Genomic DNA, 12,817 nt, shown 5'->3' with positions numbered 1-12,817 from the left:
TGATGGTCTAATGCACGCAGCAGCTACATGGAGGTGATTAATTAAGCGTTGATTTTCATCAACTAGGCGTTGATTTTAATTAAGCTCCAGTTGAGCTCATTTCAATATATTTACCATAACTTTAAGCTATGATATACATAATTTATACTCTGTCTGAAAACATATACATATATATTTAATCAAATTTACAAGCTGTGATTCATGGAAGAACACACACCGTCGATCGAGGACTGGACGTCTTAGAGGTATATATCATCCCATGGCTAAGAAATGATGATCAAAAGGTATTGCTTCCAGTATAATTCCCAAGAGAATGCATATAATATGAAACGATTTTTAATTTCTTGAAATTCAACGTCGATGGTTTCTTTTTTCCATTTAATTCTGTAATTAAACGCAACATTCCATATATATATATATAAATGATTTTGATTTTATGAACGCATTGTTTGGATTGTTGTAACATAAACAATTATACAATTTCCATTACAAAATAGCCAAGGGATTACATAAATGCCGTTTCTTAGTCCCATCAGTACATCCCTGAAGTTGTTCGATCTGTTTTCTTTGGTCCCTTGATGAAAACTTAAACCAATTGAGTCCCCCTATCACATGCTTCGTCATTAGTTTGGACCTTCGACCCCATGCCCAACATCATATCATACTAATGAAAAATCTACTCACCGCTTGACTTCACTCTAACATTACACTTACTTCACTATCCAGCTCCATAGGAATGTTAACATGTGATATAGAAAGAGCATCACCCTCTGACAATACTAGAAAAGCAGGTGTAAAGGGGTTTAATTGATTAAAATTTCAATTGGAGGACTGAATTAGAAAGATTGAATAAATGTTTTCCATAGGTTTTTGCTCATGTGCAAATCTCTTATAGGTTCGGATAAGGTCTGTCCTTTTGTGTAATCTTATTGCTTTGGGCGCCATGAATCAAACATATGTGTATAGAATAATTAATAAGAAAATTAATTACACCTGAAAATTAAAAAAAATAGAAAAATTCAAACTTGAATGTGTAAAGAATAAAAATGAAAGAGAAGAAATGGCGTAAATTTTACTCAATAATTTTAATATTAACCGATTTAGTTGACTTAAACTCTCATTTTAATTTCATATCTTTAGTATTAAGATTTTGACTTTTCTCCAGGAAGTAATGCACATTAATTAATTAAATGGACCATTCTGGACACCAGAAATCTTGACCCATTCAGAGAGGCTCGCATATCGATTTTTAGCTAGGCCTAGGCTGTAGGGAGCTAGCTAGCTAGCTAGCCGTTTACCATCCTGCCTGGGCCTGCGAATTAGGGTTCCCGAAGCAAGAGTTAGAGTTCGTTTCAACTTTAGTTTGGACTCGGATATCGCATTAATAATCACACAAGTTTCACTAATAATAAACAGAACCCAAAACGTGTACCTTTCCTTTCTTCGAATTCAAAACAACAATAATAAAAAATCTATTAATCTTACTTGGATATATATATATATATATGGATATTCTAACCTTTCAATGTTTTTCTTACATAAATTTTTTTATATATAAATAAAAAAGTTCATGTAAATATTTAATTAAAAAAATTAATAATTATCCGTGTAAAGAAATGAAAAAAAAATTCAGATTACTAAAAAAAACTGAAAAAAAATTAAGAGATATATAAATTAAGTTATTTGATCATGTAACATGAAATATTGATCTTGGTTGTATTTTCTGAATTTATTTATTAAAATTAATTTTTTTTCAATCATGTTTAAAAGAAATAAAAAAAAATAACTTGGATTAAAGGCTAATTAGGTTTAATAAGTTGGTTCTATTTTAATTAGACGATAAAAAAAAATAGTAAACTAACAAAATTTTTATGTATAACAAAATCATTTTATTGATTTAAAAAAGTGAAAAAAAATACGTGTACCCCATGACAATCCTTGATGAACAATGAGTTTTTGGAAATGACCATATTACCCCAATACCAAGGCATTCTATTTTTTCTTCAAATGGCAAAATCATAATTTTATTATAGCAATGAATAATTTTTGTCTTCATGTACAGTGATTTCACCATGCTTTTTAGAGTTTTGGTAATATTAATTAAAATAAAACAGCTAATGGAGATGAAGAGTTTCATTATTCTCTTTCTTTATTCATCCAAAAGTTTTATAACTGGAAAAAACTAAATAAAAAAAAACAGAGAGAGAACGTGAGAAATCTATCAGTTGGTAAAATAATAGCTATTATAAATTAATTAGCGACATTAAGGTACAAATTATTTACAATTTAAACAATAATTTACTAAAAACTAAATGTTTAGCGACATATTAAGGATTCAAAACTAAAGCATTAATTATTCTATATACCCAGATTCTCTCATGCTCATCCTCACATAATACATTATCATATTATGAACTATATAAATAAATATTCTAATAATTTGTAAACCTGTTTTTCCTCCTTTCTAATAGTTTATATAATAGAAGTCTGGAATCAAAAGCTTCAAAACACAAGTGGTAATATATATATATATATATATATATATATATATATATATATATATCCCTAGTCTACAATGCTTGTTCGAGGGAAAAGCTAGCTCTCCTTAATCTCAGGTCTATAGAGACGTGGATTATACAGTTTGAGATTTTCAAATTCAAACCGATAGAACAAGTGCTCCAATTAACAGCCCTTTGTTTCTTATTTTCTGTAACCGAAAGGTGGTTTCAGCATGAAGCCTGCAAGCGTATCTTCGATTGCAGATCACCAGCTCCCATGGCTGTCCTATATATACTCCGGGGGCCACTGGTCCAACAAGCCTAGCCAAGCATTTGAGAGCAGAAGACGGTAAACATCAGGTAGCTGCGGGCAGCAGTAAAGACAGATGCTTGACAAGGCAGCATCTGTATAGTTATAATCTTACATCCAAGTTGTTTGCTTGTATCTATTCATTGAATGACTGCCAAGTTGTACAAATTTTAGAGACAATTTGATCTTACGGGAAACAACTTCCGTTGCCTCTAGTAATTTTCATCATCATCTGCAGCTGATTGACAATAAGGATTGTTTTTCCCTTGCAACTACTACAAGTTACCCCCTCCTCTACAAAGACCTATTAAGTTAGAAATAACATTATAAATCCCGAGGGCCATCAAAAGATTGGGTCTTTCTAAGATTCCAGTGGAGGCCATCGTGGATACTTCGCAAAAAGTCGTTTGTAGAATCAATTTGGCATGCTGTTGGCACAGGCCATGGTGCCATGCTGCACACAAGTGCATCACCAGCTGCCAGCTGTTTCCTGTCCTTACCATCAAATGAGGCCCAAGCAGGGCTTCTGCTGTTGAATGGAACTTGAACTCGTATTGTTACATGTTCAGGTAATATCAGAGGTCGAAACGATAAGGAATGTGGACAAATTGGAGTGAAGAGAATGCCAGGGACCTGCAATTACAGAAAATTCATCAAATTTGTAAGATTTATCACACACATTTGATTGATAGTAATGATACTAATATGGAATATAAAAGAATATTCAATTTCAAATGAAAACAATTACACATTCTTCAAATGCAAATCGAAAATTATTTAACTTTCCTATGAGAAATGAATGAGATTGAAGAAACGGGTAACACAAACTTTATACATGTCCACAGTGTGGGTGACAACTATTACAAATTGAACCGATAGTTTAATAACGGAATCTTTTGCAAATCAGCCAGATCATGTCATTGAGAATGGGGAAAAGGCAGACCAGTCTATTCTTACTCAATCTGTTAGCCATTAGAAGCTTGCCTGCACTGTGAGAGACCATGAGTCAACTCTAATTCCATTGCCCTTAGTGAAATGATTAACGTCTAGGGTTGTCTAGAGCAAGCACACAACTTTGGTCACTCCTAGTGAAAATGCCGAAGCAAGAACCGCATCCAGATTACCTTCCTAGGGTCTGTTTCAACCAAATCTAACTACTCCCTGTGAGTTAGCCATTTCTCGTACCTTTGTATTATCAAATACCTTTTTCTCAATAAATTATTAAGTTCTTATCAATGCTACTCATCAATCCCGGTGCCCTTATTTAAACTATGCGATACTGCTATGTAAATTTCTTGTTTTAAAGCATTTTACATCATAAATAGCAAATGACCACTATAGTTGCTTCTAAACATGCTGAAGCACGAAATTAATCTATATTCATAGTAGGAAACTTCCCAGGAAAAAAAGTGAAAATTTTTACACAGGCACTCATGAATGCTTAAATGGAAAGATGTTATCATGATGTACCTGAGGATGAACCATTGATCCTCCAGCTGCCAATGAATATGCAGTGCTCCCTGATGTTGTTGATAAAATTAATCCATCACCTTGGACACATGTGACAAAAGAGTTGTCACAATAGCATTCCAAATTTGTAAGGAATGATGATATTCCACGGTCGATTGTAACCTCATTCAAAACAAGTATAGGCTCCTCCATTTCATACTCATTTTTAGCGGCATCTCTAATAACATAGCATTGCAACCGGTGTCGTAATGTTATACTGATTGGACCCCTAAGGACTGAATCAAGGCAATCTCGGTAATGTTCACTATCTTAAAAACAGTTAAAGAATACTTTCAAGTCAAGACGTGGGAAATGTAGGTTGAATTGAGTAAGAAATGACTAACAAATAAATAAAAACTGTCACATAGAAGCCAGCAATTGCAATTGGTGTTTTCAGAGGTCAATTAAATTTTCCATTTAACAGAAGAACTTCATCAGCTGGCATGAAGGATACAGAATGGTGTCATAAAGCCAAGAGACCCCAAAGAAAATGGCACAATTGGGGGAACTGGTCCTTTGAACATTGATGCTGCCTGCAAATGAAGAAGGGCGATGATAACTCCACCAAGCATGATTACAAAAGGAATCCACAATCAACCTAAGAGTGATGTGCATTAAACTGAAAGAACATACCCAAAGAACAGTGCCATCCCCACCAAGAGTCACGACAAGGTCAACTTTTGTGTGCAGACTCAAAACTTCCTTCTCTGCAGAGAAACATCGTGAACTCATAAATAGTTAAATTGTTGCACTATCAAGATATTAATGAAGAGCTAAAGGGTGAACGAGATGTAGTCTAAATATGATCTTCACATTGAAGCTTGAATCATGCAAAGCCAGATATAGTGCTTATTGAAGATCTCTAGACTGTATATACATACTGTTTGTCAGCACGAAGTATCCAGGGCAACATGTAGGGGATTCTCAAACAGAAGCATGAAAGAGATCATGGTCTGGCATGGTGCTTACAGTTTTTCCATACAGGCTTAAAGAATATACATGTGCATATTGATGCATAAAGAAGAAAAGAATTGCTAGAAGTTTTAAGTTGGACTAGCAGTTAAAACCATAAAAGAAAACAGCATCTTACTTCAAATCTTCTGACTATAAAGGCGAGCACTTAAGATAAATTTTCCAACATGACCAAAAGCATGTAATTTACAAAATTTCATTGCTCAAAATGTGATGCATTAGCAGTAAGTAACCAGCTATGTTTCTTACAGTAATCATAATCAGATGTCTGCCTCTTAATTTTATTTTTCAAAAGAGCACCAGTGTCCGTATAAAATAGAAAATGAAAAACATTCAGTAGCTCACCATCTTTCCATGTATGCACAAAGTTGAAGTATGATGATTCTGATAGAAGTTCACCCATCACGCGTGGTTCCACATAAATGTTTAACTTTTTATGCTCTTTCAACCATCTGGAATAGGAATTGAGCATTTAGATAAATAGTAAAATTTAATAAACAGCATGCAATCAGTTTCAAAAAATAAAAATATTAATGTAAAACTACATGGTCTGGAAAAATAACCCTCAAGGGAAGATGAAAGCAGAGAGGCAAAGTAGAGAGACCACACTAGGAACTAAGGAAACCATTTCCAGAGAAAATTTCATCAGCACCTGACCATTTCTGCACAAAGAATCCGAACAGAGGTTGAATTTGGTTTGGTCATAATCAGCACAGTCTGTGGGTCAGATTCCCACTTCAAAGAAATCTGAAAGGAAAATGAGAATTTGCTAAGGCACAAACACATGTTAAATGCCCTTGTTAACTGTTCCTAACAGTGAGAGAAGCACAGAAGCATTTCTCAAAGGAAAAGCAATACAAATGCACAGGTATATTTGTAAATTTGCTTATGATACAAGGAAAAAAAAAGAACATGATTCAGGTAGGAGATGTAACTTTGAAAGAGGATTCAATACCTGTTTACTGCTGCGCCCTGCAGCTGTTATATTTCCTCTTTCAAAAGAGACAATATCATGTTTGTGTTGATCACTAATATCACCTTTGCACCGCCATGAAAGCTTGAAAGATGCCTGTCTCAGGATTCAAATTTAAATCTAATTTGTCAGAACATGAATAATATCAATATTCATTAACATGATTTTTAAAGCATGGTTTAGCTAAGAAATTCCTTGGAATCAAATTGTGACAATTCATTTATATTATCACAAAAATCGACATGCAAAAGAACAACAAAAGCAACACTAGAAGCAAAGTTTTTGAAGTGTACTATCTAGGTTCTAATAGAACATCAACAGATGGTGTAGTATTACCAAGGCTAGCTGGTCTCCATCCAAACATGTGATGCTGTGAAGCTAGCATGCAATTAAACAAGCAGTTCAACATACGAAATAGCGAATCTGCTGGGGGCACAACAAGAAAATTACCTTTTTCATAATTCTGTTTGGAACTGCTTTGGCTTGGGAGTCGGTCTCTCCATCATGAAGAATTTCATGAGAGCAAAGCCCATTTGTACTACAATTTTCAGATAGTTCATTTGTTTCATTTCTCTGCATGGGTTGATTAGTCGAGTTTTCCACCCGCTGAGCATCAATATCAGTATTACACTCCCCTGGTGACTTTCCTGTAATACAATCCATCAAAGTCGTTCCTTAAAACGTGGACAAAAATCAGACATTGAAACACTCAGAACATGGTGGAATATTTAATGGACACAAAAACCTGAAATAAGCCAGAACTTAATTCAGTAGCATTAGACACACGGAAACCAAACATTCAAGCATTCCAAACAAGGAATTCACACAGATTTCAGCTTCAACGAGCATGGCATGCTTTTAATGACAATTGATCTAATTTAGAGTAACCTACGTGCAAAAACCAGTGAAGCAAGTAAACGAAGAAAAAGAGAGTCATAGACTCATAGTGATTAAGAAATAAACATATGCAGCTATAAAGGAAGCAGCAAAATGTGATTGGTATAATTTACCATTTACAAGTTAACTACTATAAAATGGTGGATGCACTCATTGGATATCAAAATTAAAAAAAAATTCTTTGAACATCAAATAATAAACAAATACAACATATCATAGGAGGACATAGTGTATTGAATAGAAGCTGGAAAAGTCTTGAGAGAGTCTTTAATGGCTAACACCCTATATGAAGGAACTAGAAAACCAAATCACGAAGTTCAAACTTTAAATGCCAAGAAAAAGCCTATTATTTCTTTCACCCATTTTGGAAAAAAAGCATCCAGCTTTGGATGTGTTAATGGACATGTATGATACAGATGCCCAAGTCTTCAAGTACAAAGGCACAGATCTTAAAATTATTGAATATCCAGAGTAATTAGGGCTGTTTTTAGATTAAACTTCCCCAGTCCTTGTGTTTTATTTCATCCATCAAATTTAAGAAAGAAATAGAATATTTCAATGAGAAAACTAACCTAATCAGAGTACAGATACAAAACACACAATTCAACATAAACGGGGCCAATAAACCAAGACTAGATAAGTATTCACTCTGTGATTAATACAAGGATGTTCACAATTATGCAGCAAGCCATAGTACAAGTAGAAAACAATACTTGTAATGCAATAAACACAAGGATGTTCAAACTATAGACACACAAACCTAATTTTTGTCTGAAAGTATAACTACGTGCAAATTGAGAGAAATACATTTCTATAAATTTCCACCACCTTGTAATAAATTTGAGACTTTTTTATCCCAGGTTACCTCCATTTCCAGAAACACCTAAAAACATCTTGAAAATATTGTCAAATGCACTAAGTTGCATAAAACCTCTATCTAGAATGACACATATACCAAAGATGGTTGGGTCCCCAATACTCTTGCAGAGTAGATCAAACTTTAACATTCCATTTAGAGAGTGTCTGAACGCCATAAGTTTTTCATTATTACTAATTCCAACACAGGATGTTAACAGAAAATTGCATCTTCAAGAAAAGATGGGCAAATTCTCTACACAAAAAGTTACTACAATTGCCAAGCAAGTTAAATCCGGTACCTTCAGAAACTCTCCTATTTCGTTCTTCCCAAACTTCCCAGCAAACAAGACACGGAAGCATTAATCTTATCATTCCCCTTGCATTATATATAGAAGTCTGAGTCCACCAACTTTGAAGCATTTCACATATATTGTTGCCTGATAGTGCAATAGCCATAATCTGATGATAATGAGTCTAAATTTGATTAGAAAACTCACCAAAACCATAAATTAACCCCAACTTTTCGCTGCTTGGACGAGTGAAACAAAAGGAAAATGAAGTATAAAAGTGTATAACACATATTTAGACAAGTTGCAGCACACCCATTTTTATTTCTAACAAGGTGAAAACAGCTGACATCTGAGAAATATTCAAGAGACAGGAAAGCCGGATAATCTCTATTGAGAAAAAAAAAAAAACAGAGTGAGAGAGAAGATAGGAACATTCTGAAGATTCAGAATAAGCAAGGAAGGTTTTGAGAAAAAATCTTCAAAACCTGTAAAATTCAAGATGAAAATTAAGGGGAACTTCTAGGAAAGTTCAGTTTCTTATCATTCTAAGATCATAGACTGCCACTAAAAAATTCAGGAATGAAAAAGTTAAACAAGTAAGATCAGCATGGAAAGATGCCCTTCGGCATATGATGAGATGATTGATCCTAATATAGACATTAAGGCAGAAGAGAAGGACAATCACAAAGGTGCTAGGAAATGAAAAGGGAAAAGATGGAAAATCAAACCGCATATTGGAAAAAATCAGAAGAAATTTCCTAAAAATTACAAACGGAGCGCCCATATGCGTGCCAAGTCAGTGATTCTATTGTCTAGAGACCATACCAAAAAGGAGTTAGGAGCATGGAATGGTTTTTCCTATTATTAAAGCTTTCGAAAGGCAAATTTTTCTAAGAGAATTTTCTCAATTATTTTCAAATATTTACGCAAATTTGTGGATCAGTTTCATCGATCTTCATTTTTGTCACAAGCACTTAGTTGCATCCTCGATATTTTATTACAGTCATCCACATTATTATTTTTCAGGTTAGAATACTCTCTATTAATAGTTAGTCTTATATAAATCCGGAATAAATTATGCAGCAAAATTCATCAACAAAAGTAGGTCTCTACAATGCGTTTCAGCTGTCAAAAATGTTCTAAATAGATCATACTTATTTATACTATTAATTATAGCTTGCAGCAAGGTTTATGGATTGAAAATTAGATCAAGGGTACATTTACAGAGGTGAGGTATGATTTGCTCAGAATGGGGCTCATCTGGAAGGGCTTAGACGTTGTTAACCTCTTTCAGTGTGCTTGAACATGACCATGAGTCAGTACACATGGCACCTTACCAATCATCAACCTCAAAGTGAACACTTATTGTTAATAATCCCTCTATATATTCATTCAAAGACTTTGGGCATATTTTCACCTTACACCTCGCTCTAACTTCACATACTCTCTCTCTCTCTCTCTCTCTCTCTCTAGAGAATCTCAACTTGGAATAACACTCCCCTTTAAAAAATGCCACCCATTCAACATTCTTTGCAATACAAGAAGAGGGGCATCCTTCAACAATAAACTAAATTCACCAAGGAGGGATTCCCCGTATACCGATTTCCTATTTCTGTTATGCACTCCCTTCCCACACACCCCATCTCTCATTTCCTACACTTCATCTGCTACACATGTTCCATCCCACTAAAAATGCTCAATCTTCTCTCACCTGTTTCTCTAATTCATCCTCACCACTATACCGAATCCCCAGTCCCCAGAGTCAATAGTTATCGATATGGAAATTTACCAACAACAAAATAAGAAATTAACTGATATTCATAGGACCAATCATCATCGTGTTAGAGAAAATGGATAATTATATGGAACTTACAAAAAGATTGCTACAGAGCAGATGAAAAAAAAACATCAATTATATCAACTAAGGGGCAACATAATCTTACAATTCGTCAAGGAAGCACACCCATTCAGATAACCCTTGAGTTCAATATTAGGAAATGTTCTAGAATCCATTACGTTTTTCTTTTTGGTGGGTGTTATCCCATTTCGCCCATGTCATCCTTTAACTTTCAATATTCCACACAAAAATCAAAACTAGTCACACACTCTAGTTTTATGTAACCAAGCAAAGACATGGAAGTAGGATTGTTAAGGAAGAGAAACTTTTCAACCTTTGTCAACAGTAATTTAGCTTATACAGTGGTGGATCAAGGAAAGGAAGTCATTTATTAGGCAATATTGTTAGTGTTACATAATACAAGTTGCCCTTTCTGACCCACTTCAATTGTGAGTTTCTACATTCCAACTTTTCTTTTTTATTTCATGATTTTCTAGTTCTTGCTGCCTATGGAGGTTACCTATTATTCTTCCTCAGCATTATCCTTTTCTCCATAGGTTTCCCGTTCCCACTTTTCTAGCTAAGAAAACATGAATGCCAAAATTAAACCCATGATTAGTAACCAAGAGATGCCATTTGGCTCCAACACCATAAAAAGCAAATTCACAAAATATGCTCATAAGATATTGCAATACATTCTTAAATAACCAATAGAAAAAACTCACAGGATAAGTGCATCCAAGAAAGGAGACAACAGATATGACTAGTAATCATCAGATATCTAGGAGACCATGGGTTTGAAACAATAGAGAACCAGATCAGACAGATTACAAGGGATCAACCTGACAACTACCGATTCAAGTAGTACAAGATTGTCTATTGATACCAAAGCTGCCAAAAATCTAGAAATCAAAAGGAATTTGTTTTGAAGCAGTCAAATTAAGCAACAACAGTCGCACCAACAGAAAATTGAATCTTGGAAAGTGATTTTTGTAGGAGAACTCAAAAAAATCACAAATTTCCTAGTTTGAACCATCAAAGTCAAATGCGAGATATATGATGAATGAAACTCAAATGCCAATATTTATGCATGTTGTTTAATCATCAGAAACCTTTGTGCTCTAGTTGCTGATTCCGAGCCCTTTCCAGTTCAAATCTACGTTTCCATTCAGCAGCCTCAGCTTGAGCGGAAGCCTTTCCTTCAGCAGCTCGTCTTAATGCCTTTGCAACAGCTAATTTGTAAAACTGTATATTAGATGTGTGCTCACAGTAAATAGTTCCAGAAAAGCAACGTGTAGGTCCAAAAATTAAGGGCAAACATACTTCTAAGAGCCTCTGAGAATTCTATAAGATGGTCATCAGTTTGCTGAATTGGAGTCTGTTGAAGAAGCTCCTGCACTGCCTTCTCAGAATGGAAAAGCGTAAGTGAATCACTAGATCCATTGTCTGGCTGTGAAGACGAAAAACTTGTGTCTCCATTTCCATGTGGATCCTATCAGATAGGAGGCATCAACTTGATTTAATTGATGTGATGCAATGAGAAAGCAAGATGTTGAGTACAGTTAATGGAAAGAGAAGTAAATAAAAAGCTTTTCATTTATGCTGATTCGAGAAGGACTTAATGAATGTCAACCACAACAAACAAGCAAATCCCTCCTTATTGTATCCTTGGTTACATTCCATTGTGAACGCATCAATGAAGTGTATTCAGACATTGAATGCATTATCTACACTGGAAATTCAAATAAACTTATAATTGTCAAAATCCTTCAACGACATACCAAATTCGAAAGTCAAAACTTGCAAAAGCCACCAATTTGGTAATTTTTAATCATTAATTATAAGAACTAGACTCGTGGGCTTTTCCAACTAAAGGAAACCCTGACATTTGAGATTATAATTAGAAATGCATCAATAGCATGATTAAAACATAAACATAAACAAATTTTGAGATATGATCATAGAATAGATGTAATAAGTCAACATTAAAAGAAACAAGATTTCCTTTATTGCTTTCACCTGGAAAAGGACTGACATTTCTTCAAATAATATGGATTTGCATGAGCCACAACTCAATTTTTCTCCAAATTACACTTGTAAATGATAACATTAACACGTCTCTACTAAATCTTGAAAATAAATAAAAAAATCCAAGCAAATGCATAGCTTTCAAGTAAAAACACTACTACCTGATTGAGCTTGGTTAACAATTCACATGTAGTGCGAGAAAAAAAAAGGCAGAAAGGGAAAAGGAAATTGAAAATTAACAAGAGAGATCCAAACAAATAGATGATGAAAAATCAACCAACGGAGCATAACAAATCAAAATCCAGTATATAGTTATTTATTGATAGAGAGGGAGGGAGGGGGATAGAAGAGGAATTACAGTGGAATTGAGCTTGCTAGGAGCCATCACTGAGCGAGTGAAGAGAATAGTTTTGCGGGAGATTAAAGAAGAGAAACACAAGGATAGGAATCTTCTCCTCTCTTCTCTTCTCCTCTCTTCTCCTCTTCAATAAGAAGCTTTACGACAGGTCAGTAAATGCAACACATGAACAGAATTGTCATTTTACAGAGAGACAGACAAGGAGGGAGTTAGCTTCTGCAACTCATGTCATGTCTATCACTATGAGAGAGAAAGAGAGATTATCTGTCATACTAATTATTATTATT

The 12,817-nt window shown here is 34.5% G+C and overlaps 1 protein-coding gene across 3 annotated transcripts; it reads right to left on the bottom strand.

Moving 5' to 3' along the window:
- Positions 1-2,919: 2,919 nt before the first annotated feature.
- Positions 2,920-12,817, bottom strand: LOC133680368 (NAD(H) kinase 1-like). 3 transcript variants are annotated; one of them, XM_062103275.1, is made up of 12 exons: positions 12,531-12,817; positions 11,468-11,636; positions 11,257-11,376; positions 8,317-8,454; positions 6,713-6,909; positions 6,245-6,358; positions 5,942-6,036; positions 5,635-5,741; positions 4,951-5,024; positions 4,772-4,850; positions 4,279-4,586; positions 2,920-3,441 (listed from the first exon to the last, which is right to left on the bottom strand). In XM_062103275.1, the coding sequence occupies exons 1-12, from the start codon at positions 12,555-12,557 to the stop codon at positions 3,133-3,135; spliced, it is 1,737 nt and encodes a 578-aa protein (XP_061959259.1). In that variant the 5' UTR covers positions 12,558-12,817; the 3' UTR covers positions 2,920-3,132. The 3 variants fall into 3 exon arrangements, with proteins under 3 accessions (XP_061959259.1, XP_061959260.1, XP_061959261.1); XM_062103276.1 differs by lacking the exon at positions 8,317-8,454 and having other exon boundaries at positions 12,531-12,815; XM_062103277.1 differs by lacking the exons at positions 11,468-11,636; positions 12,531-12,817 and having other exon boundaries at positions 8,317-8,476.

The sequence above is a fragment of the Populus nigra genome, chromosome 19 (genome assembly GCF_951802175.1).
Source record: "Populus nigra chromosome 19, ddPopNigr1.1, whole genome shotgun sequence".
NCBI classification, from domain to species: Eukaryota; Viridiplantae; Streptophyta; class Magnoliopsida; order Malpighiales; family Salicaceae; genus Populus; species Populus nigra.
Note: the sequence above shows the minus strand (reverse complement) of the source record. Positions and strands in the feature narration are given on the sequence as shown.

Coding starts and splice junctions, on each gene's coding strand:
- LOC133680368 (XM_062103275.1), bottom strand. CDS start 12,557: ATGGCTCCTAGCAAGCTCAATTCCACT. Junction 8,455..11,256: donor TCAGCAACTAGAGCACAAAG/GTTTCTGATGAT, acceptor TTGCACTATCAG/GCAACAATATATGTGAAATG. Junction 6,037..6,244: donor CAGGGCGCAGCAGTAAACAG/GTATTGAATCCT, acceptor TTTTCCTTTCAG/ATTTCTTTGAAGTGGGAATC.